This window comes from Eremomyces bilateralis (assembly GCF_010015585.1).
Source record: "Eremomyces bilateralis CBS 781.70 unplaced genomic scaffold P152scaffold_2, whole genome shotgun sequence".
In the NCBI taxonomy this organism is placed as follows: domain Eukaryota; kingdom Fungi; phylum Ascomycota; class Dothideomycetes; order Eremomycetales; family Eremomycetaceae; genus Eremomyces; species Eremomyces bilateralis.
This window is the reverse complement of record NW_022985068.1, coordinates 632,003-655,105: the sequence shown is the minus strand read 5'-3', so window position 1 is coordinate 655,105 and position 23,103 is coordinate 632,003. Positions and strand designations below refer to the sequence as shown.

The window sequence follows — 23,103 nt, the reverse complement described above, 5'->3', positions numbered from 1 at the left end:
CAATCTATCAATTGACGATCGTGCGGAGGTAATGGAACAACGCCACCCCATGCTCGCTGCATTGCTGCAAACGTCTTCTGTCCCCGCACATCCAAGTCCGAACCACGATATCCACACCATGGCCTTGCTCAAATACATCATCACAATAGTAATACATCAAACATTTTCCCAGCACTCGAACCGCATCGCAGAACCCATGGCAATGAGGTACTTACACCAGCACCCACTCCGACCCCCGCTTCACGAACTTGTCCAAGAGGATCGACATATCCGCCAACACGAACCGACAGACGTAGAACCCGAAAAACTCCGCCGCATGCCGCGCGCACAGCTCCAGCCCGACGTACGTGGGGTTCGAGTGCCGCAGCCCAGGATCCTCCACCTGGCGCGCCACCTGGTCGACGACCTGCACGGCGTCGAACAGCCGGGCCAGCGCGCTGGTATAATTCGCGTTCGGCCCGCTGAAGTCGACGGCGGCGACGTCGCGCTTCGCGAACCGCGGGTTCACCAGCGAGGTCATCGGGAGGGTGGGCATGACGAGGCCGTCGCGCGGCGGGTCGCGCTGGGCTGTGAGGGAGATGGAGCCAGTGCCGGAGATGGAGCCGGAGGCGCCGAGGCCGGTGCTAGTGTTCTTGGAGCGGAGCTTGCGCCAGCTGGTGAGGTAGCCTTTGGATTGGGTTCCGGAGGCGGACTTGCCGAGCGGGAGGCCGGGGACGGGGGGGATGGAGTTGTCGTCGAGGATGGGGACGTCTTTCCAGAGGGAGGTGACACCGGACATGCCGACGTCGGATCCGAGCTTCTTGACCAGGTTGGTTTGCACCTGGTCGAGGACGAACTCGAAGGATTGCATCTCGTCGAGGACGGCTTCCGAGTCGAAGGTGTCGACGGCGCCGAGCTTGAGAAGCGCGGCGGTTAGGAGATCGCAGTTGGCGATTTTTTCTTCCATGGATTTGACCTTGACGCCTTTGACGCGCCAGACATCCCGTGGGACGAACAGCTTGGTGGAAAGGTATCCGCCGCGAGGGTGGGCGATCGTTTGGTAGAAGCAGCGCATGAGCCAGAAGGGTCGGAGAAGATACGAGTCGGGGCATGGTTCCAGGGGGATGGGCGCATTTAAGGCCAGAGGATTCGGCGTTCCCGGACTGTAAGGAGAGTGGATATCGCTTTCGAAGAGATGCATACCGGCCGTACCCGCGGCGTCCATGGGAAATGGAGGCATCGCAGGCACAGTACCTGGTGCATCGAGGGTGGCCTTTCTCACATGGGGAGGGAACCCGGAGAATGTGGCACTTATCGGCGTATTCACGGATCCGTCGGAGCCCTCGTCAGGGCTGGAGATGGAATACGCTCGGTTCTTCAGGCTAATCGACGACTTATTTTTCCGCAACCCCCCTGGAAGCTTCCCGGGAAATTTGGTGGATGGCGACGGAGGCACAGGGGCGCTTTCGCTGGTGGAGATCTGCGCGAGGAGCGGAGTTGCGGGGGATATCGTCACCGCATTGCTGTCGGACGGGCTGATGCCTAGGCTCGGAGAGGGAATATGGAGAGTCGTGGCGGCGGGTGCGGTGAACGGCGGCTGTCTCGGAAAGGTCGCTGATGGTGGCTGTCTTGACGATGTGCGTGGTCCATACGGAGAAGGCTCTGGTTTGGTTATTCCAGGAGCACCAACATCAGATGAGCCTTCCGGAGCGCCGGCAAGCACCACTTTTGTTACTGAAGTTTCGATCGTCAATCCTTTGGTGTTTTGTGCCGACTTTCTTCGGTCCTTGATGCTCGTGTCTTGATTGTTCGCCGAGGACGACTCTGGTTTCGTAGGGTCCGCCGAGTCCGATGCCTCCGTTAGGTACGAATTGGATTCGGAGACGGATGAGAGCGCATTCCGTTGCGCGACTCCCGGTCCTCTCGGTCCATGATGCGATGATCTTCCCTCCGGTAGATCCGTGATGGTTGACTCCGACACGGTGGACAACGACATCCCGCCGGTCGTCCGTTTCGACGACACGGAGCTGTGCCACGTCTTGCCCGAATACTCGCTGGAATCCGACTGACGGGGCAACGCCGACTTCGACTGCAGTCCGAAATCGAATCCGTCGAGCATGTACTCCTTCGTCATCTCGTCCAAGATCCGCTCCTCCTCGTCCGCGTCGTCGCCATGGTATTCATCCACGCTGTCCCGTACGTGCGGCAGCGGCGGCTTGTTCATCTGGCGTTGCCGTTCCCGACGGTGGGCCTCGCTAATCGCCTCCTCGCGTTCAACTTCGCGGATCTTTTCCTTCGCAAGTTCGATGTTGCGGCGCACCGTGGCAACGGCGTCGGTGTAGGAGTCGCTGGCCGGTGGGGGTTCTGGGTACGGCTCGAACCCTTCGTCGTAGGCCGCCTCCACCGCTGCGTCGAGCGCGGCGTCGAACTCGGCTTCCGTCCCGCCGCTCCCGTTGCGGAGGTGCTTCCGCTTGATGCCATTTTGGGACATTGAGTGGACCGAGGATGCGCACGATGAGCTTGGGGACTCGTCGACGGTGTCGAGCCACGATATGGACTCTTCGCTATTCCCACGGTCGTGGAGTCGAGGACCGCCAGTTTGTTGCGGAGCCCGTTGCAGGTTAGGTATCTCGTCTCCGGCTTCTTCTTTCGGCGTCATAGGCCTTCGCGGTGAGAGTGGAGGGGGCATGTAGTCTCGATCCATGGGCAATTCGACGCCAAGGGTGGTTTTCACAATGCGATCCCGTTGCAGTGGAGTGGCGGTAGGGCCTCCAGGCCGTAGAAAGTACTCCTCATTCCTTGATGTCGGCATTGCACTTGCTACCTCTCGCATCGCTGCCGTCACAGCGGATTCACGTCGTGGGGGTATTACTGGGGGTGGCGGTGCTCTGACCGAGGGCGGTGGTCCTCGTGGGTTGGGGGTTTCCGTTGATGGGTCGTTCACGATCCGGGTCATCGTGGCTGTTGCTATCACTGCTTGCTCTTCCTCCTCTTGATCGTCGGCATCGAGGATTTCCGCCATGATGGTTTGAGAATCCCCGGTTAATGATTCATCGCTCATTGGTCGTGCTGGCAAGGACTTGCCTCCGGTGGGCTGCAATGAGGAATCGCTTTTCAACTCGCGGATACGGGTGGTATAGGTGACACGCTGTAAGAGTCAATTAGCCAAACATCATACATACGACGGAGACCTAATGCGGTCCAGATTGAATTAGCCTTACAATTGCATCCAACTTCTTCCGATCCTCGTCACCCGAGGTCTTCTGCATCACTTGCCGCAGCAGCTTGCACGCATCCTCGTACGCCTCCACGGCGCCCTCGAAGTTCTGCGCATTGTCCAGCACCACGGCGGTGTTCGCCTTCTGCAGCGCGCGGGAGAGCATGGTCTTCTTATCCCGCTCGCGGCGTTCCTGGTCCCGATGGTCGACGGGCGAGGCACTTCGTCCGCCTGCTCCCGTGGCTCCTATGCGCGTCCCGGTGGGTTTCCCGTACCGCTCCGCCAAGGCGGCGCTCGTTTGTCGCGGAACCGTGGGGCCTGGGTGGGGATCGGAGGGTCGCCGGTCGGACCGATACTGAGGCGTTTGCGAGAATTGAGGGGGGACGGTCGGCGATGGCTGTGGTGGAGGTACGGCACGGTGATTTGTGGGGTGGAGTGATCGGTTTGTTGGTGATGCAGGGCGCCGGGTCGGATTGGGGGGTGGTCGGTTCGGAGGCGCGGTTTGTGGTGGTCCGTGGTCAAATTGGGCGTTTATAAAGGTGCTCGCTGCACTGGGTCGAGACGGAGGTCGAGCATTGGTGGGAGTCGTTAAGGAAGACGAGGTCTCGTTGGGGTTATACACGGCGCTGGTCAGAATTGGCAACGAATCGGTGGTTTGAATCGGAAGAGGAGGAAGGATCGAGGCTAAATTGTTGCGTCGTTGCTGCGGAGAGGAAACCGGTGATCGACTTCGGTCCCCTTTCCTTGGAGGAGATGTTGCGGTGGGATTGGGAGTGGGAGGCAGTCGAGCCGACGGTCCATGAAGGTGCGTCGCGGTGACTTGACGGGCGGTTCCGGTGCTCGTTAGAAACTCTTTGGCCGACGATTTGCTCGACGACGTGGAATGTGAGTAGCGATTCAACGAGCTCCCGACCCCTTCGAGATGGGCGATACTCGAGTGTCGTCGCGAACTTCGATTGCTGCCGCTGCCCGGAAAGCGCTTCTGGAGCTTAGCTGGGCCGGCCCGCTGCAGGTCTGGAGACGAGGGATCGGTTGCGGGAAGATTGCTCGCGGATTTGGAGGTGAGGGAGGTCGAGCGCCGGATGGTGACGATAGAGGACGAGACGGAGTTGGAGCGGGTGGAGAAACGGCGGGAATGGCTAGATGGTGGTGCCGGTGGTGGTGCTATGGGAGGAGGAGGAGGAGGAGGAGGAGCGGTTATCGCGGTTGGAGGGACGATATTGCTGTCGGAGGGGGTAGCGTTCGAATTGGAGCGGTCGCGAGAGTATTGGCGGTGGTGATGATGTGGAAGAAGCGACTTGGTCGAAAGCGCGAACATAATGTCGACTCCCCTTTCGACGAAAGAGGAGTCGAGCAGGATGGGATGGGATGGTAGGGAGGGGGAAGATTTCGAGCGACGGACCAGTGTCCAATGTGAGTTTCAGAAGCGATTGGAGTCTCATGCAGCACCAAAAGTCCGCAACAGAAGCTTCTCTGCGTCTCTCCAATTGGGACGCAGCACCCGCAGCACGATCTCACAACCTCGTCGGCCTCGCAGCGGGCCTCGCAGCAGCCTGCACCACCAAGAGCGGACAGCGAATGAGGGAGCACAGCCAGTCCAACAGTGCAGCCCCTCCTTGGAAACACAGGGGGTTTCTGGCGCCGTTTTGGTGTTCCTCTCGATTAGGATCGACGGGGACGGAGGAGGACAAGGAGGATGGACAGATAGAGCGAGATGGATAGATGGGATGTGGTTGTTGATGTTAAGATTCCCAACTAAAACGAGAGGGACCTCACTCAGGGACCTCAGGGACCTCAGGGACCTCAGGGACCTCGCAGTTCAGCACTTCGCAGCGACCAGGCGAATGGCGGGAATTTTGCGGAGAAACTGGGAACGGGCCACGATCCATTTTCTGGCTCAATCAGTACTTAGCGACAGTCAGCGTTGCTTAGTTCATAATTCATAATACCTTCTTTGAGTTCTTCAGCATCAATGCTACCGAAATGGGTGGAGTGTGGACGTGCCCTAGCCGGATAGAATCATTCAATCATAATTGATGATACTGCACTGTACCTTCGGAACGACTCGATATTGCATGACGAATTTGACGATGGGTGGCGGGAAGCGGTAAGCGGTAATGACAGTCACCGATAACCATGAGCGACGAGATAGACTGATAGCCACGAGATAGCCAGGTACATGTACTTCAGTATTATGTGGTATACCGTATAGGGTGTTACTGCCGGATGGTGTGCCGATGCAAGAATTAATCAAGCAATAATATGCACGATCGTCGCTTTCGAATTCTGATTTATGGGGGTCATTGATCAATCTGTCTCCAGTCTCACTGATCAATCGCCTTCAAAGTTCAAGCAGGTGAATTGAGGTGACTGGTGATTCCGTCTGGCGCCTGAGAAGCCCAATGGCCACTACCCGCCGGCTGCATGGGCCCCTATTCTGACTGCCCAAGTGCCCAGCCCTCCCGTCACCCGCCCCATTGGGAAAGATCACCAATTGTTTCCGAAAGGCAATTCGCCCATTCGCCATCTCCATCACACTCCAGAGTCCAGTCACCCGAAGGCTGTCGCCTTCCGGCTTGCACATCCGCCATCGAAAGAACAACTCCCTATTCAATACTGATATACAGTCCATTCATCCATTCACCATTGAGAGTCCGCCATACTTCAAAAGTCCCAATCCGGGCGTGTGATGCCGGTCGACGGAAGGATTGCTAAATGCTATCTTGCTTTTCGCTGCAGCGTTATCTGTTTTGACTTCATTACTTCAATGGACCCAAAAGCAACATGAATCACCCTGGACTCCTCGCCTCTCCTCACTCCCTGACTTTTTCTTCTTGCTTCTCCTTGCATCCCGCTCAGTCAGGAAGATCCCTCACTCAAGGCGAGGTAATCCAACGGATGAAATCGAGAATACAGCGTCGCACTCATTCAACCTGGAATTCTGGATATACCCTTTCGCCATGGAGAATTCGTGAATGTCACCTAAGGTAGTTATCGAGCGCGGCTCGGGGCTTCGTTTAGAATCTCAACCCTTGAACGCTTAAACGGTAAAACCCCTGAATCGGAATTCATCCCTGGCCCCTGCAGCAGCGACAGGACCATCGTCCGATCTTTCCCCCTTCGTCCTCCGTTCCGCAAGGTTCCAAAATCCAAAGGGTCCTTTGGGGGCTCTGGCGCCAACGCGGACCATGTCACCATGGGACAGAAACGCGGCACAGGCCGAACCGCCCAAATCAAATTCACTAATTACTACCGCCACTACGTAAACCACCCTGCACGAGCCATGAATATATAAGGGTTGAGGGACTTCCCCAATCCCCAGCGATCCCCACAACGGCGCCGAGGATGGGCAAATCCATGAGTGGCACTGGCTTCACGCTTCACAGTGCGAGAATGTGGGAATTTGGACTTTGCCCTTTGGAGCGGAGGCGGAATTTATCAACAGAGTTACAGTCTTACAGAGGAGCCAGGGAAGTTTCGGGGCTAATGGTCCCATGGAGACTGGAGTTTGTTGACATTTGACAATCGCACAGACACGTGCTGCTAAGACGCGATGCTGCAAGAAATCAACGTCGTGCCACGGAATAGAGTCATGCCGATTCTCGATGCACAAATCGTGTTATGTGAAACCCAAGGGGAATGCAGATCAATGAGCACATGTCGGAACGTTGATCCTCTGAATTCCGATGGTGGATCCATCATATATTCATATCGGATTAAGAATTGCCTGTGGGATGGAGGACTGGTATCATGTAGAGACACAAGAGTGAGAGTGTACATGAGGCACCGAGGCTGAAACAGATGAAGATGATGGATCCTGAATTCGGATCCTGAATCCTGATCCTGATCCCAGGTTCACACTTCACAGTGTTAGTAAGACTGGCTCGTCAATCGTCAACCGTCGTATGTAGTAGTTTCAGTGAACTACTATGTACGGTGCCTTACAGAACTGTTTCCCCCTGAAACGCAACCTCCAGGTCCATCCTCCATCCTTCATCCGTCAGACCGACCGTTTTTGCATCACCACAAATCAGGGACGGATCACCACCGTTGCTGGCCGGCTGCAGGCGAGAAGCAGCTAAGGCGAGCCCCAAGCCCAATGCATGCAGATGCAGCAGGTTGCAGCAGTCTTAACTCTGAAGGAAATGCATTTTCTTATGCTCCCAGTGCTTATGGTTGATGAATATTCCCCTGTCCAAGCAGTGCTGATTGGTCGGAAGTGAGAGGAGAAAAGGCAATTGTCTCTCCATTCAGTTGTACAGACGTACCAGACATTCAGAGTTTTGATTCTTGTTTCCCAGTTTCCACATAACTATATGGAATTATTATTAATTCATGTGGTTCTAGCTAGTTGAGTTGAGGACACATGCACCAGCACAGAAGTGACGGTTCCTTCACAGGCTTTACCGCCTAACCAGAGGAAGCAGCATCCCCAATTCATTCCTGAACCTTCCATTCGTATCAAGACTGCTTGGTTCTTGTTACCAGTACGGTATTATGTCATCATCATCACACATCGTAAACCGTTGCTCCACCCAATGCTTCTAGGGAACATCGTGATGCCAGGAATAAGGAAGTCCATCCTGCACCAATGCCTCCACCGCAACGTTTGTTCCAACCATTGGCGGGGATAGTAGAGAAACAATCGACAGTCCTATCAATCAAGGCAAATCCCCCATCATATCCTCATCATCTAACCCGTCCTCCGCCGCCAACATCTCCGACGGAACCGGCCCCTGATCAAACTCCTCCATCACCGCCGCCATCATCCCCGCCCGCTCCCCCTGATCCTTCTGACTCTTCAGGTTCGCGCTCCGCAGATGCACCAGGTAGTCCCGGCTGGTCGCGAGCCGCTGGTCCGCTACGCGGACATCCTGCGCCAGCTCCGTCACCCGTCCCGCCTGCGCCATTAGCACCGCTTGCTGCTCGGCCTCCGTCGTCGCGAGCGGGCCGGAGCGGGGGTCGGTGAAGAAGCGGAGGATTAGGAGTCGGGGGGGTGCGGAGGTGGAGGCGTGGTGAGGGGGGGGCGGGCGCTGCTCGACGGCCGCATTAAGCTGGCCGGTGGCGATGAGGGTCTGGAGGTAGGTGCGGGTCTCGGGGACGGTCCAGGACAGGTGCGTGGCGACGGTATCGAGGGGGAGGGCGCTGTAGATCTTTTGGAGGGTGCGGATGGCGAACAGGGGGAACTGGTCAAGGAGTTCTTCTACTAGACCGAGGTTGCCGTGCTGTGCAAATCCCAAGAACGTCAACCCATGAACAGACAGTGGGAGTCGAGGGGGCGCGGCTTACCGATGTCCATATGTTGATTCCCACGTCCATCTCCGCTAGAAATCGTACCTTGTTGCCGCTTCGGAAAACCTCCGCCAGTCCCTCGTACGCTCGAGACGCGCCTTGGACCGTTCGCATAGCGGTGCTGTTAGCTGTTCGCGGTGGTTTGGGAACCTAGACCCTGCAATCAACCACGCTGTTCATCGACTCCAAGCGGCATGTACATACCGATCCATTCAGTAGACAGCTCACGAGCACCCACTTCCGGTACGCCTCCACCATGAGCCCATTCGCCGCGTTCGATGACGGGGTCGTCAAGATATGCTCCAGGAACAGCTGTGCCTCGGTGAATTTCCTCAACGTAATGTAAACGATCGCCCCCAGCATCAAGAACTCCTGCACATGCTGCACCGTCAGCTTCTCCTTGCCGTGTCGTTGGTCAGACGAGTCCTTCGGGGCCTTCAGGTTGACGCCCGTCTCTTTGTGCACCAGATCCTGCACTGTAGCTCGGGAATCGCTGGAGAACTCGTAGAACCCCGTCTCCAAGACCGGAACTGCATCCTCGTATGCGCCGGTCTCGAGGCAGATGCGGAGGTACGCCAGATGGAGGGTGGAGATGGAGTGGGTGTTCTCGGAGGCTTGGATCAAGGCAGCACGGAATACGGCTGGGTCGAGGCTCACAATTGCCTCTTGCAAGGCCTGTGAGGACTATAATCATGGATTAGTTGCTGATGCTTTCACAAGAGGCACCTATATGGATTGGTACGCACCATGGTAGAGGAGAGGGAGCTCAAGTGAGCAAGGCGGAGGAGCTTTGGAACCTGTTTTGACTGGAGATGATGTTAGGTTTGCTCGAAACTAGGGAGATAGACAGTGAGGGATTATGAGGGAGTACCTATTAGCAAGAAATCCGGAATTCTTGAAGCTACAACCTGTCAACAGTTATGCAGTGAAGCTCACCAGTGGTGACATTGTTGTGAACTCGGTATCGGATCCCTGTTACGAATTACATGTATTGAAGTTAAGGCGGAGTAAGGCGCCCAGGCATCATTTTCCAAAGAATATCAAGGACAAGTTCAGTGTTGATATCTGTAATCTGACAAAGAGATTTAGTTGGCAATGAACTGGTTGATGTAGACGACTGGGAATGTAATTTAGTCACACAGGTAACAACGAAAATCTATTGAATTAACAGTTACTTGTGCTAAACGAGAAGCAACCATCTTGAGCGGATATCATGGTGCCTTCCATCAACGCCGACAACAGTATCCAGCTATACCCTCCCGCATAAACAATGTGACTTCCAACCCCTGAGACAAACGCCGCATACGACATAATGCTTCCATCCGACCCTTATTCGCACGGAAAAACACAAGGAACCGCGTTCATCATCTCTTCTCCTTCAAGTTCACCTCCAGCCGCTTAAGCAGGTTCTTCAACCCCAGACCCTTCTCGGAATTGCTCTCCAGATACGCCTCCATCCGTTCCCGACATGCCTTCATGCCCTTCAACATCGGCATCTTGCTCCCCTCCTCGCCGTCCAGATGCATCAACGGATTCAATAGCACGTTCAGCAGCTCCGACCACAGCTCCGTCTGCCAATACCGCTTCAACGGTTCCCGGATCTTATACGTCTTCGTCGCTCCAGCCCCGAGCGTCGCCGCCCGCTCCGCCGTCGTCTCGATGTACTTCCCAAATAGCAGCGTGTGGATAACCCCTGCCAGCCCGTGATAGTCGACCTGGTACGTCCACGGCCGCATCTCGCGGATCTCCGCGCAGTCCACCTCCGACGGCTTCCAGTCCGCGAAGAACTGCACCGACGGCACGAACGCCTTCATGTCGATGCCGCGCCCGAAGTCGATCAGCGCGACGCCCCGGTCCGCCCAGCCGTTCGACCCGTCGCGCGCGTACGCGGACGACCACGCCGATGAGCGCACGCCGTGCTCGAACCGCACGAGCACGTTGTCGGCCTTGAGGTCGCCGTGGATGATGCCTTTCGCGTGCAGCGCTTCGACCGTCCGCAGCAGCTCGACCGTGAAGAACATGGCTACCTGCTCGTCCAGCAACCCGCCGCCGGCGACGTCCATGCGCGCGAGATTGATCGGGTCCAGCAGCGTGCCTTGGTCGCGATATTCCTCGATGAGGTAGCCTTCGTCCATGTACAGGTGCATCTCGTAAATATTAATGATCGACTCCGCGGCGCGCGAAACGCCTAGTCTCCGCTTCGCTTGCCGTACGAGATAGAACTCCCATGCGTTGGGCGGATCCTCCATCTTGATGGCTTCGAGCTCTTGTCGCTTGATGCCGAATTCGCCTTTGCCCATCTGGACCTTTGGCTCCTCGTCTTCATCTTGAGTTCGCTCGGTGCTCTGGACGAGATAGACAGGGGCATAGGCCCCCTTGCCGAGTTCACGTTTGACTGTATATGTTCGATCACTGCCTTCGAGGTTGATGGTTGGTGGGAGGAGCAGATTCGGGGCCGTCTTGTCATGTCCAGACTTGCGAGATTTTACGGAAGCTTTGATGAACTTCTGGATTTCGAAACCCATACCTTTCGTCTTGTCCTGATGATTGTAGTAGCCATCATGAGCCGCCAATAGAGGCTGAGCATTTTCCAAGATCGTGTTTCTGATCGCGACGTCGCAAGGATTGCATTGTGCGTCGTGGATGATCGGCCCTTTGGCAGCTTTCTCCTTCGCCTTCTCGAAATTGGTAATGGGCGCAGGCTTCGATGGGACGAGCTGTGGCTGGCTGATTTTGGGCGCGTCGTTACCTGTCCGCATGGCCTTCTTCAGGTCCTCCAGCCCGTCTCCAGTCATGTTATGGAACGGGCTGCTCCAAGGGTCGTCATCATCGGACTCGGCAATCGCAGGCGTCGCATCCCCTTGCCTTCGAGAGGGTGTCTTAGCGTGGATGTAGTTCTTCTCAGCGAGGGCGGTGACGGCACCAAGAGACGATTCCGTTTTCTCGACAATCGGGGTCATGAACGGCAGACGCCTTCCGGCTCCTCGGGATCGTTCCGGGTATGAGTATGGCGCGGCGCTTTGCCTGTCGTCATACTCCTCCTCATCGTCTGCTGGCGAGTCGAATTGCGCTTCATCCAGTCCGTCTGAGCGAACATCGTCCTGGAATTCTTCGTCCACTGGCGTATGAGCATCCAGTTCCTGTGACTCGGTGTCGTCCTCTTCATCGACGTCCGCTCTCTTAGCCTCGCTAAAATCAGTGAAACCAGAAATACCAGTATCGTTGGCCGTATCGTTCCCCCCTACACTTCCTGCTTCGGTGAAGTCTGCGGCAGTCGTTTCATCTCCGTAGTCGCTGGTGGTGGCAGAGATCCTTCCAGTGCCGGTGCTTTCCCCTGCACTGGTGTAATCGTCCTCATCGTCTTCACTCTCTTCTTCCTCCTCTTGCTGCTCTTCGGCGGGTTCGAATCCCTTGAGGGGCTGATTGAAGATGTCGTAGATTTCATCCATAGCTTCCTTGGTGTTGATTGTCATAGTCGGTTCTGCGGTCTTCTTCCGCTTGATTTTTGGGCCACTCGGAGACGATAGGTTCGCTTGGACTATAGACCTTGTTAGCTGACTCGTAAATTCAAGTGCCGTGAACAGTACCGATTTGAGTAGCAGCATGCACCTCCAAAACTTTGATCTTTCTTGTACGGTTGGCCTTCTCCTCCCTGCGTGCTTTCTTCGCTCTCTTGATCGTTTCCAGCTCCCGTGGTGACGGTGGAGCATTCTCATCGTTCACATCCAACACCTCTTGCAAGTCCTCGGCGAGTTCAGACACGACTCGTTCCGCCATATCCTCCTTCAACTCATCCGGATGTGACTCGTGCTCTCTCACACTCGGCTGGCAGCTCCAGTCCATGTCAAGCCACCCACGGTGCTTTGCTCTCAGCTCTTCGAAGCAAAATTCGCTGCTCATGTCGTCCTGGGACGGGTACACGGCCTCGAGGTTCACGAACACGCATTCCCTTCGCCCGGTCTTGGGGTTGATGGTCTCCTGCTGCTCATGCCACGGATTGGATTCATGTCGCTCTTGCGATGGTGCTAATGACTGAAATACATGGAACGGCAAGAATGCCCACAAACATTAGTCCTGCAATTGTAAATGACAAGGTCAAGAAAGGAGGGATAGGGAAAGGGGTAAAGAAAAAGGGGTTTCAACGTACCCCGTCCTTAAAGATCATCATCTTCGGTGCCCCAACGTTTCGCTTCCCACCACCCTTCAACGTTTCTCCCACCCATGGCTTCGCCTCCCGCGTATTCTCCTTCTTCCGCTCCTCATACGACCCAATACTCTCCCACTTCGCACCGCCCCCCGCCCCCAGCGCCTCCTGCGAACCCCCCTCCGTATCCGAAAAGATCGCCAACTTATTCCTCCCCGTTGTCCTCACCGCGCCCTCCCCCCTCGTCCTCGCCTGCGGATCCCCCTCTTCCACCGCCCCCGCAAACGGATCCACCTTCGCCGCCAACGCCGGCCTTACCGTCGGCAACGCCGGGCTCCCCGGTCCATCATCCGCGCCGCCCTCCCGCGCTCTCTCATCCCTCCGATGCTGAAACTCCGCGAACTTTCTCAGCAGCCGCTCGGCCGGCCTTGCCTCCTTCTCTAGCCCCATCAGATAGATCTCCTCCGCCTGCGCCCAGCGGCCCGCGCCCTCCAGCCACGCGGCGTACTCCTCGTAGAACAGCGCGAGCGCGTCGGCGACGCCGTTGCGCGCGAGGAAGCGGTATGTTTCGCGGGGCGCGTCGGCGAAGAAGCGGATGTGCAGGAGCCAGAGCTTAAGGTAGCGCGGGTCGTTGCGGTAGTGCGGGGCGGCGAGGAAGGATTTGGTGGCGCGTTCGAGGAGGGGGAGAAGCTGGGAGGCGGGCGTCGCTTGCGCGGAGGGGTAGGCGTCGAGAGTCCATTTCACGTAGCGGTCGAAGATGTCGAGGGGGTCGTCGGAGTCGGCGAGGAGGTGGAGTTCGCGCTCGAAGGACTGGCGGGCGGCGTGGTGCGCGTCGGGAGGGGAGGGGTGCGCAAAGGGAGAAAGGGGGGAGTAGAGTTGGGCGAGGGCTTTCGCGGAGCGACCGCTGGGGAGGGCTTGGATGTTTTCTTTCTGGGTTTCGATGGCGTTGAAGTCGATAAGGTCGCTGGATGCGGCCATGGTGGTGTTTCCACGCGTCGGGTACGCGGTGACCAATGATGTGGGAACTGCTCGATAAACGAGAGTGAAATCGTGTTCTTCCGCAAGAGGATTGACGGTGGTTGATGTTGTATAACTCAAGGCTGAAGTGAGTGGTGGGATGAGTGCGATGTTTGGTTACGGATCCGTTGCTGCGCCAACAGTTCTGTGGGCCAATCACCTTTCGCTCAACCATACTTCAATCGCGATGCACACACTACAGATTCAAATTGGGGTCACGAATGCCATAAGTATTTGGCCAGTATGGGGTGATTGCAAGCTTTATAAGCAGAGAAAGTTAAAGGGTTTTCACTTCAATGCCCCAAACTCCTAGGTCGCTTATCCAGTGGTGACGGTCATCAGCAGCCTCAAAAGTCAGGATCTAGGGAACATTCACATCAGAAACCAACGCAAGAAATCAATGTAGGGCTGAATGATCCATTTTCTGTCGGAGGTATCTAAATTACATCGAAGGCCACGGTGTGGCGAGTGCAGGTCCATGACGACGCTGGCACCAGGCGCACACCCACGCAGCCGGAAACAAGGAGCCCGATCATCGTCTGTGCAGCATATGCAATTTCGTCTCGTCATGAAAAGAATGGGAAGGGAAAAAAAAGTCAGTGGACATGAAAAGCGGTCATCAATCGTCAATCGCATCTCCCGTTGTGTCTCGTGTTCTTCCCGACCTGACGTCCGGCGTGGATAAGCGCCCGCAAAGCGAGATTAGACCTGGAGTCGAAACGTCGTCCGAGGGGAAGATAGATGCGCCGGATTACTTTCGTGCCATAAACCTCCGGTGACCGAATCATGAATTGAGAATGCTCCGTGTTCGCCTCCGAAAAGCACAGGGATGCACGAATGCAGGTACCGAAGAAGTGAAGAAATGCCGGAGTATCCGACGAAGATCATGCAAGAAAGCCATCTCCTGAACGCCTAGAATGCAATGAGGCTGGGCGGCAAAGCTCGGTCATCCCAAGAAAGGGTTCGCGTTCGCGTTCGGTTTGAAGACATCGAGAAGTGCGCCAGGGCCCGGGCCAGGCGCATCGGACGGGTGGCTCTGGCTGAAGAAGTTGCGCGGAAACGTCTGGATCTGCCGACTACGCTGCCGCTCCATGAATGGCGAACCCAACCGGGCTGAGCGGATCCCCGCGGGGTCGGCCATACCCTCGTCGACGGGGACCGCCGGTTCGTCGACGGGAAGATGGAAGATTGGGGGCTGCTCGCACGTGCTCGGTGGGGTGAACAGCGAGGCGATGTTCCGCGGGCCTTCTGTCATGTCGCCGAGACTGAAGCCGCGGCTGCGCACGCGGCGATGGTGCGGCTCGGGGATGCCGTCGAACACGTCCTGCAATAAGCCGCGGGGATGGCTGGGGGCGGGAAAATCGTCGTCGAACATCTGCTGTGCGTGGCGCTTGAAGGAGCGGGAGAGGGAAGAGGACTGGAATTGGACGGGCGAGTTGAGCGTTGCGGGGCCGAGTGTGGCACTCTTTTTCTCGATGCGGCGCGGGTTGAATGGTGAGTCCAACACGCGCTTCTCCGATCCAAGACCGATGTTAAGGGACTGGCTCTTTTGATGGGTGAGTGGTCGGGGGGTGGCTCGTTCAGTCCCGTCGGAAGACCGAGGTGGATCCGACTCCGCGAGCTGCGCAAGCGGATTTCCAAGCTGCATCGTCTTCGATGTGCTGGTCGCAAGGGAGACGTTCATATCTCTCGTGGAGAATGCCTTAACACTAGACGGGCCTTCGAAAGGTGTGTTACGTCGAGATCGCCGAGATCGGGAGCCAACTTGAGGAGAGGACGAGGTAAATGGAGAAGGGCTGCGCATCAACATCCGTTGATAATGAGCGGAAAGCGTAGGTTTTCGCTTGCACAACTCGCGAAATCGTCGTCGAGTTGCCGCATCCGATCGAGGCCATTTGGCATGCAGCTTGGGCGTAGCAATAACCGTGGGGCTCCAGCTGCCATTCGTCGCCGGTTTGATCGTGTCCGGAGAATCCGCCAGCAGTCTGGAAGACGGGTCGGGGCGAGGGATGTTTCGGGGTCCACTCAATACCTTGCCCTCCTTCCAGGACTTCTTCGCTTCACGAACCACACGATGGCAGACCCCAAGAGGTGGTGCAGTACCAGGAAGCATCTTGAACGGGGTGACCGTCGGGTCTTGGAGGTACACCATGTACGTGAACCAAAGGTGGTTGTCCATCTCCGCGGTGAACCGTGTCTTCTTCCGCATCATCAAACGTTTTGCAGGTCGCGCTCCGAGATTTTGCAAAGGAGAAGAGATAGGGTGGGTGTAGAGGGGTTTACGATAATTTACGTAGTCACCGATCTCGCTGTCAGGACTCGTGCAGCTCCCTCCAAACGATGGGAAGGACTCCATGCTGATGCTCGATGAGAGGGACGAATCGGAGAAGTTGGAACAGGCGGTCGAAGGGCGACTAATGCTCTCGCCCCGACTCTTCCAATCTGGGGACGACCAATCCACGCCAGCGCCATGTACAGGGTGGTATGTCGCGGTCTGTCCAAGCGGCGTCCGTGGAGGAGTTTTGTCGCGCGTGTCGATCGGCATGGGTGAGAGCAAGCGGTCGGAAAAAGGATTCAGAGACTCCGTGTAGGAAGGAAAGTAATCGCTGGTCGGGGCCTCCGAGGTTTCAATCGTGGGGATGGGCATCTCCTGCAAAAGTTGCGATTCGACGTTGACCGAAACGGTGGGTTTGTCGTCCTGTCGTCTCCGGCGGATGCGAAATGTTTGCCTAGGCGGTCGAGGTGGTTCCTGAATCAACTGGCCGTCGACAGGCTCTGGCGTCCGTGGATGGTCGCCATCGGTGTAATGGAAGGTGAAGTTTCGTGGCAATGTCGCGGACGCGCTCTGTCGGATAGGCGCCATATTGGAAGGGGATTAGGGTCCACAAATAAACGAAGGTCTCCTCAATCACGAAAGGGATGAAGGTTAAAGGTGTATGTAAGGGAACCCAAAGCCAGTCGCTATCCAATCCAATCAATTTGAGATCGGGCAAGCGCAGGATCAAGGCCAACAAACACGCAGCATGGCCGATCGCATCTGTCAATGTAAGGTTTGAACTTCCAATCCAGCCACAATCACTGCTCTTATGCGTGTTCGATCCCTTCCGCGCTCTTAGGGAATTGTTGGGAGTCGCTAGTATTTCAAGAGTATCGCCGTTGCGATATAGAGTGTTTGCGACAGCGCTGATTCGCGCTCCGTCCTTGCCCCAAAGAACAACGGAAGAATGTCCCAAGTTCCAAAATTCAACACCTTCTTGGCGAATCTAGCCAACACAAGCACACCGTGTTACTCTTCTTTCAAGCAGTCGACAGTAAGGAGGTTATTGGGAGGACGATGGGTCGCGAGATCGAAGGGATTCAAACGGCGATCGCGGTCAGCAGGTCATCACGATCCGAACCAGCGAAGTTCAAACAACACGGAATCGCCGCTGGTTTGATCGCGTTGTTGTTTGTTGTGGGAAGGGAAAGATGTTGGAATAAAGTCGAATCCGGTCCCAAGGTCCCCAGGTCTTGCGGTGAGGCGTGGATCTCAGTTGTGGATTGATGGTGGAGAGCGCTAATAGAGTGCGTTGGCGGTTTCAACACGATGGAGCTTGGAGACGAGCAAGATAGGCCGGCATCCAATTGCCGGAAGCAAGAGGGACGGTGGTCCACGAGGTTCGGGGGACGAGGAGTCGATAGTTGGAGGAGTCGAGAATTGAAGAAAATCCACGAGGATAGATTGAGGAGGAGAGGGTGAATAATGGGAGGATTGACGATGGGCGATGGGGATGGGATGCTAGGCGGATGCCGGATGTGCTCGACGCAGGTGAGGTGGAAAACGGGAGGGCTCGAGCTTCGGGAGCGTCAAGTGAAGGGAGCTAATACGCCTAAAGCGGAATGGTTGGCTTCGAACGGTCGAGCGGTGGACGAGGAATCGAGGATGCTGCACCTATGCACCGAAAAAGAGTGTTGTCGGTTGTGGGTGGTGGGTTCGGGTTATGGGTTGTGGGTGGTGGGTGGTGGGTGGTCGGTTCTGTTGTGAGTTGCGAGGATGATGATTCTGCAGCACCGTTGTCTAGCTCGAGGGTACCTCAGGGCGAGGGCAGAGTTGTGCTGGTGCTGGCTTGCTGCAGGAAGTTGAGAGCGAAAGGTGCAGAGTAACAAGGGGTTGGTATTGGGTCTTGGGGGATGGATGTTGGTTATTATTAGGGGGGATGGTGATAGAGAGGGAAAGAGGGCGAGTTGCTGGTTGCAGTGTTAAGAGTGGGAACTGAATTACAGCCAGGAACTGAACGAACTGAAGAGTGGAGGAGGTTGGAGTCGCCAAGCCAGGTGCACGTGCAATCCTGAACAACGTTCATAGATGGTTATTGGCTGCAGACAAAAGGACAAGGGGCACCTGGTTATCCACTAGGCGATTTATGGATTGGCCCATTGCGCGTAATAGACGCGGTCAAAACGCGTCCTGCAACCAGTCCCAAGTTTGAACATTGATGAAAGATACAGGACGAAAGTGGCACCAAACCACAACTACAACCAACACGAAATTAAATACTCCAAGTTAAGTCTCCAACTCATCCAAGCATCTGCGACCCTGGATACAGGCAAGTAATGTTGTGTTGTTGACGATTGTGTGATGTGTTTGAAACTTGGTCTTACACATGCATGGTTACATGCTCCACGACGAAAATCCACACCTCTAGCCTCTGCTGCTGCTTGCAGATGCAAGACAGGACCTGACGGCTGACATGGACTGCCTCTGAAAGCTCACACGCGTCTCCACTGGTATCCATGCGTCCAAACAGGCAGGAACCGCTGCATGGGGGAACCTCCACTCCAGGCTCCAACAGAACTCCCGTCAGTCCTCGTTGGAGGATCATGATACACTGATACAGCCATCCAGGTGCTGCTCTTTAGCTAGGTAGATGCGTGCCCTCGCCGGAGTGTAGGTAATCAAGATATGTATCAATGCGCTGGCAACTTGGCAGGGCCTCCACGCGGTGAGACAGGATTCACAGGAAGGGTTAGAACTTGCTTCGTCCGGGTCCCTCTGCAGCACGACCGTTATGGCTTACAGAATAGCCTTATCCCTCCTGCAACCGAGACGCCACGTCCACTCGGGAGCATTTCCCATATTCCAGGGCTATTATCCGTCCATATCCACCTCCTTTCCTCCATTCACAGAAAAGGAGAGCAATGCTTAATGATGATTTGCTGCTGATGGCGGAAATCTCCGAGCCGCTGTCACCCAGTGGCGGGACGACTATTAATTCCCTCGCCAGCTCGAAGATGTTGTGTCTCTCATGGCACAGTACCATTGGCTACCTCGACCTGCACCAAGCATCAGATACGGAAGCTTTATTAGGTCTGTTCGCGTCAAGGCAGCATGTGTCGAAACCATCGCATTATCTACTCATGTCTCCATCACCGCGACACGATCAAGCTGTGTCCCCATGTGGTAGCTCCCCTCGTTCAAGGTATCACCACGTTCCCCTTCAACGCCCCCAGCACTGTCACCACATCTCCTACGCACGACACCCTCATGACCGTAGACAACAACCCCCGACCGTGCCCTGACTGCGAACTTCCGGACTTGAACATCTTCCGTCTGGAACCAGTCGTTCGGGTGGACGGGACGGAAAAACCCCCTCGCGACTCCCTGACCGTCGAGGTGGTAGGACCGCACAGCGGTTGGCTAACGGCGGACACCAACAGCTCGAATATTCCAGCTGCCGACTCACGGAAATCGGGGGGACGAAGACCGGTCCCGCCATCGACGGTACCACATCCCGGGGCAAGGATGTCTACCAATGGCAAGGTTCGCGTCCCTTCGAAGCTGTGAAGTCCCGCCCGATGGACATCAGACTTCTCGCACACAAGGTGTCGCGATATGCGGCACGACGAAGAATAGGGAACGCGGAGTAGTACAACGGCGGGCATCGGATGGTTGGAATCGATGTAGACTCTTACTCCTGTAACGTAAAATCAAACTTTGCAAACGCCGCCTTGAATGCCTCGGCGTCCGCTCCCTCTTCGTCCACCGACTGCGCACAATCCTGCCAATGCAACCGCCTCTCCAACCCCAGCAGCTTCGCCAACACCCGCCGCCCAAACTGCATATCGAACCGGATCTCCGGGTCCAAATACAGCGTCAAGAATGTCTCCCGGCTCCCCTCCGCCCCCTCCTGCGGCGGGTACCATACCATCACGCGGAAGAAGTCCCCCTCCTCCCCCACCCCGTCGCCCACGTCCTTCGCCACGAACTTCGGATATTTCTCGTTCTCCGCCTCCACCTTGAACGCCGCTTCCACGAGCCGCTTGTTCAGCAGCCGCCCGGGCACGGGGAGCCATTGCCAGTGCGTGTGGATCCCGCTGGCGCGACTGACCTCCCACGTCACCGATCCCAGTTCCCCGTTTCCCTGCTCAGCCAGCATCTTATGGAGGCTCCCCCGGAATCGCTGCATCTCATCATATACCCTCCTCACCCCCTCCGCCTCCCCGATTGTCGCTAGCGTCCCCGCATGCGACTGCGGAATGATCAGCATGTGCCCCGGAAACGGTAATTTCGAAAACGTCGTCGGCGTCGTCAGCGGCCCCTTCGCCGTCGTCACGTACGCCTCCTCACCAATCGACGCGATCAAGTGCGTCGCCACGTTCGGGTTCGACAGGCAGAAGAAACACTCCCCCGGCGTCGGCGGCGGGCCTTTCTGCCGCTTGCCCCGGCCCCGCGGAGGCCCGTCGTCCGCGAAGCGCGAGTACGTCGGCGCCGAGTCAGCGGGGCGCTTCCGAGTCGTGGGGAGCAGCGGGGAGGGACCCGCGCCGGGGGGGATGGTCACGGATGGGGCGGCAGCGGGGGCGAGGGTGAAGGCGTAGATCCATTTCTGCTTGGCGGGGTTACCGAAGGGGGCGAGGCTGAGGAAGCGGGTGACGGGGTACGCGTACGTGTCGGGGTCAGTGGGGGGGTGGTAGAAGGGCTCGCGCTCGTAGAAGAGGGTGGACGGGGAGAAGTGGTAGCGGGGCTTCAGGGCGGCGCACACGTCGGCGGGGGGTTGGGACGCGGACCAGTCTTTGGATTCGGAGGGGAGCTTGGTGCGCGAGCCCTTTTGGATCCCGGCGGGCCATTCGGATGAGATGAGGATGTCGGCCGAATGAGCCCCCTTGAGGCCTTTCCCTTCGGCCTCGGTGTACGCCACGCGGTACTTGTCGTGGGGATTGGTGTGCGTCCCGGTCGGGTCCAACACACCGCCTAAGGCCACGATTCTAATGCCATCGGATGTCTTAAACGTACTTTTCCGTCCAAGGTAGAACAGGTTGGGGCACAGCTCTCCCTCATGCTCATCCAATCTCCCAACCGCTGCGTCTGGGAAGGGAGACAGTCCCACGGTGAAATACGTCGGCACCGGCACTTCAATTCCACCGCCCATGAGATCTTCCAACTCGGATTCCTTGGTTTCATTCTCTTCTGAAGGGTCGGCGAAAATGTCCCCGACAACGATGGTGAAGGCAAATGCGTTCTTCTCATGCAGCGCAGCGAGCTTGCTGAACACCGTCTTGAATTGGCCGCATATCGACCCGATGACCGCACTGGATGTTGTCAGAATTGATACATCGATCATACGGGGAATAGGGGCCGACTCACATCTTCACGGGGCCCATGATCTGCAGCTGCTTGTTTCCTGTAAGAGAATTTTGCTAACAGATTTCGGACGCTCTCTTCGAAATCACACTGGTTAAATGGGACAGAATCGCATTTGCGGAGATATCAATTCCCTGAGTTAACGGACTTGAAATTTATATATGGAAGTAATGTCCACGTTGATACGTTCATCATCCTCCATATTGTTCCTCATGCAGCTGGCAGTCCATGTCGTTGTCATGGACTCGCGGTGGTTGGGTAGAATTTACAGTTAGATCCCTGAGGCATAAACACTTGATGCCTTGCCAGATCATCAGCATCACGCATCGTCATCCGCTGGGCTAGTGAATTGTCCAAATATTCCATATTAATCAAACAGTCAACATCTGAAAGAGCTAGGAATATTAATGGACTGGCTAGGACTTTGAGAAATTTGAATCAAATTTACCGAATCTAGCTCTTCAACATGAAGCTCGTCAAGCAGAACATCGAGAGCAAGGACCAAACGGGTTCGGTCACATTGATACCCGAAGAACCAGAGGATATGGTGAGGATCATCGCGTGCAAAGCCACGCATTTCTGACTCTTCTTCAGTGGCATATCTATAATTTGATTCAAAACAAAGACATCGTCCGAGCATCCACCGTCCGGCGAGTCGTCAAGGAGACCTCGGACGGCAGCAACCAATCCAGCCGCGTGCTCACCAAACTCACGATAAGGGTGACGTCCACCGACTTTGACTCGGGGTCGTCCCACCTCCGCGTATCGGGCCAGATCGCGGAAGCCAATGACTTCGCGGGGCTAGGCAGTTTCCATACGCTAGACCTCGAGCTCAGCCGCCAGTTTGCGCTTGAAAAGCCTTCGTGGGATGCGATTGCGATCGAAACGCTCCGCACCGCCCTTGATGCCACTTCCCGAGCGTCACTATGGGCAGTCCTAATGCGAGAAGGCTACGCGAACATCTGTCTCGTGACGGAATTCCAGACCGTCATTCGGCAACGGGTGGAAGTACCATTGCCAAAGAAAAGGGGCGGTGGGCGAGATGGCGGCTACGATTCCGCCATGCTGAGATTCCATCGCACCCTTCTACAAACACTGCTACGGCATCTAGACCTAACGACTGAACCACGACCTCCTCTACTCATCGCTTCCCCGGGATTCGCGGCGCAGAACTTCCTGGCCTATATCAAGACCGCCGCCGCATCCGCCCCCGCATCCGCATCTAGTGCCACCGACCCCAACTCCGACGCAATCCCCGTTTCCGGCAAAGTTCTGAACTCCTACATCCCCTCAATCCATCTCGCCCACAGCAACAATGCCTCGCCCTCATCCATCCCCTCTCTCATTTCCTCCCCCGCACTCAAGAAAGCGCTCGACACCACGCGGAGCGCCGGCGACGCCGCCGCGCTCGATAAGCTCCACAAGCACCTACGCGACGATGACAATCGCGCGTGGTACGGCGCGGTGCCGATTTTCAAGGCATTTGCGCAGGGCGTCATCGCGCATGGCAGCGTGCTGCTGGTGAGCGACCGGCTATTTCGCGCGTCCGAGGTCGCGGAGCGGAAACGATGGGTGGTGCTGGTGGAAGGTTGTAGGGAGCAGGGAGCGGAATGCAGAGTTGTAAGCAGCGCGCATGAGGTGGGACGGAGGTTGGAGGCATTGGGTGGTGTTGCTGCTATTCTAGCATGGGGCGTTGATGGGTTGGATCAGGAGGAGGAGGATATGGAATAGACGTTATCTTCTATCTAGTCCAATTCAAACCTCCGTCAGTGAATGAACGAATGCATATGGCTCCGATGTGATTTGCGACATATCCTAAGCAATTCAATTTTCCAT

General features: G+C 56.3%; 7 protein-coding genes across 7 annotated transcripts; 2 read left to right on the top strand and 5 right to left on the bottom strand.

The window, feature by feature from the left end:
* Positions 1–211: 211 nt before the first annotated feature.
* On the bottom strand, positions 212–4,514 carry P152DRAFT_470278 (uncharacterized protein; the record flags this gene model as incomplete). The annotated part of the gene is made up of 2 exons (XM_033680960.1): positions 212–3,127; positions 3,201–4,514. 2 exons carry the CDS (start codon positions 4,512–4,514, stop codon positions 212–214), a joined length of 4,230 nt encoding a protein of 1,409 aa, XP_033537865.1.
* Positions 4,515–7,512: 2,998 nt separating this feature from the next.
* P152DRAFT_408961 (uncharacterized protein) lies at positions 7,513–9,430 on the bottom strand. Its single transcript, XM_033676932.1, has 5 exons — positions 9,360–9,430; positions 9,235–9,294; positions 8,693–9,172; positions 8,486–8,638; positions 7,513–8,421 (listed from the first exon to the last, which is right to left on the bottom strand). The coding sequence occupies exons 2-5, from the start codon at positions 9,235–9,237 to the stop codon at positions 7,858–7,860; spliced, it is 1,200 nt and encodes a 399-aa protein (XP_033537864.1). The 5' UTR covers positions 9,238–9,294; positions 9,360–9,430; the 3' UTR covers positions 7,513–7,857.
* Positions 9,431–9,852: 422 nt separating this feature from the next.
* On the bottom strand, positions 9,853–13,610 carry P152DRAFT_388456 (uncharacterized protein; the record flags this gene model as incomplete). The annotated part of the gene is made up of 3 exons (XM_033675930.1): positions 9,853–12,026; positions 12,076–12,513; positions 12,632–13,610. 3 exons carry the CDS (start codon positions 13,608–13,610, stop codon positions 9,853–9,855), a joined length of 3,591 nt encoding a protein of 1,196 aa, XP_033537863.1.
* Positions 13,611–14,464: 854 nt separating this feature from the next.
* On the bottom strand, positions 14,465–16,692 carry P152DRAFT_114800 (uncharacterized protein). The gene has a single exon (XM_033673657.1). It carries the CDS (start codon positions 16,510–16,512, stop codon positions 14,596–14,598), a length of 1,917 nt encoding a protein of 638 aa, XP_033537862.1. The 5' UTR covers positions 16,513–16,692; the 3' UTR covers positions 14,465–14,595.
* A 2,187-nt stretch (positions 16,693–18,879) lies between these two features.
* P152DRAFT_454483 (uncharacterized protein) lies at positions 18,880–19,657 on the top strand. The gene has a single exon (XM_033678595.1). The coding sequence runs from the start codon at positions 19,018–19,020 to the stop codon at positions 19,471–19,473; it is 456 nt and encodes a 151-aa protein (XP_033537861.1). The 5' UTR covers positions 18,880–19,017; the 3' UTR covers positions 19,474–19,657.
* Positions 19,598–21,480, bottom strand: P152DRAFT_408957 (uncharacterized protein; the record flags this gene model as incomplete). Its single annotated transcript, XM_033676931.1, has 2 exons — positions 21,271–21,480; positions 19,598–21,215 (listed from the first exon to the last, which is right to left on the bottom strand). The coding sequence occupies exons 1-2, from the start codon at positions 21,285–21,287 to the stop codon at positions 19,598–19,600; spliced, it is 1,635 nt and encodes a 544-aa protein (XP_033537860.1). The 5' UTR covers positions 21,288–21,480.
* A 253-nt stretch (positions 21,481–21,733) lies between these two features.
* On the top strand, positions 21,734–22,998 carry P152DRAFT_478799 (uncharacterized protein; the record flags this gene model as incomplete). The annotated part of the gene is made up of 2 exons (XM_033681679.1): positions 21,734–21,814; positions 21,862–22,998. The coding sequence occupies 2 exons, from the start codon at positions 21,734–21,736 to the stop codon at positions 22,996–22,998; spliced, it is 1,218 nt and encodes a 405-aa protein (XP_033537859.1).
* Between the last annotated feature and the right edge of the window lie 105 nt (positions 22,999–23,103).

Coding starts and splice junctions, on each gene's coding strand:
- P152DRAFT_454483 (XM_033678595.1), top strand. CDS start 19,018: ATGTGTCGAAACCATCGCATTATCTACTCATGTCTCCATCACCGCGAC.
- P152DRAFT_114800 (XM_033673657.1), bottom strand. CDS start 16,512: ATGGCGCCTATCCGACAGAGCGCGTCCGCGACATTGCCACGAAACTTC.
- P152DRAFT_408961 (XM_033676932.1), bottom strand. Junction 8,639..8,692: donor GCTGTCTACTGAATGGATCG/GTATGTACATGC, acceptor TGCAGGGTCTAG/GTTCCCAAACCACCGCGAAC. Junction 8,422..8,485: donor GAATCAACATATGGACATCG/GTAAGCCGCGCC, acceptor GGATTTGCACAG/CACGGCAACCTCGGTCTAGT.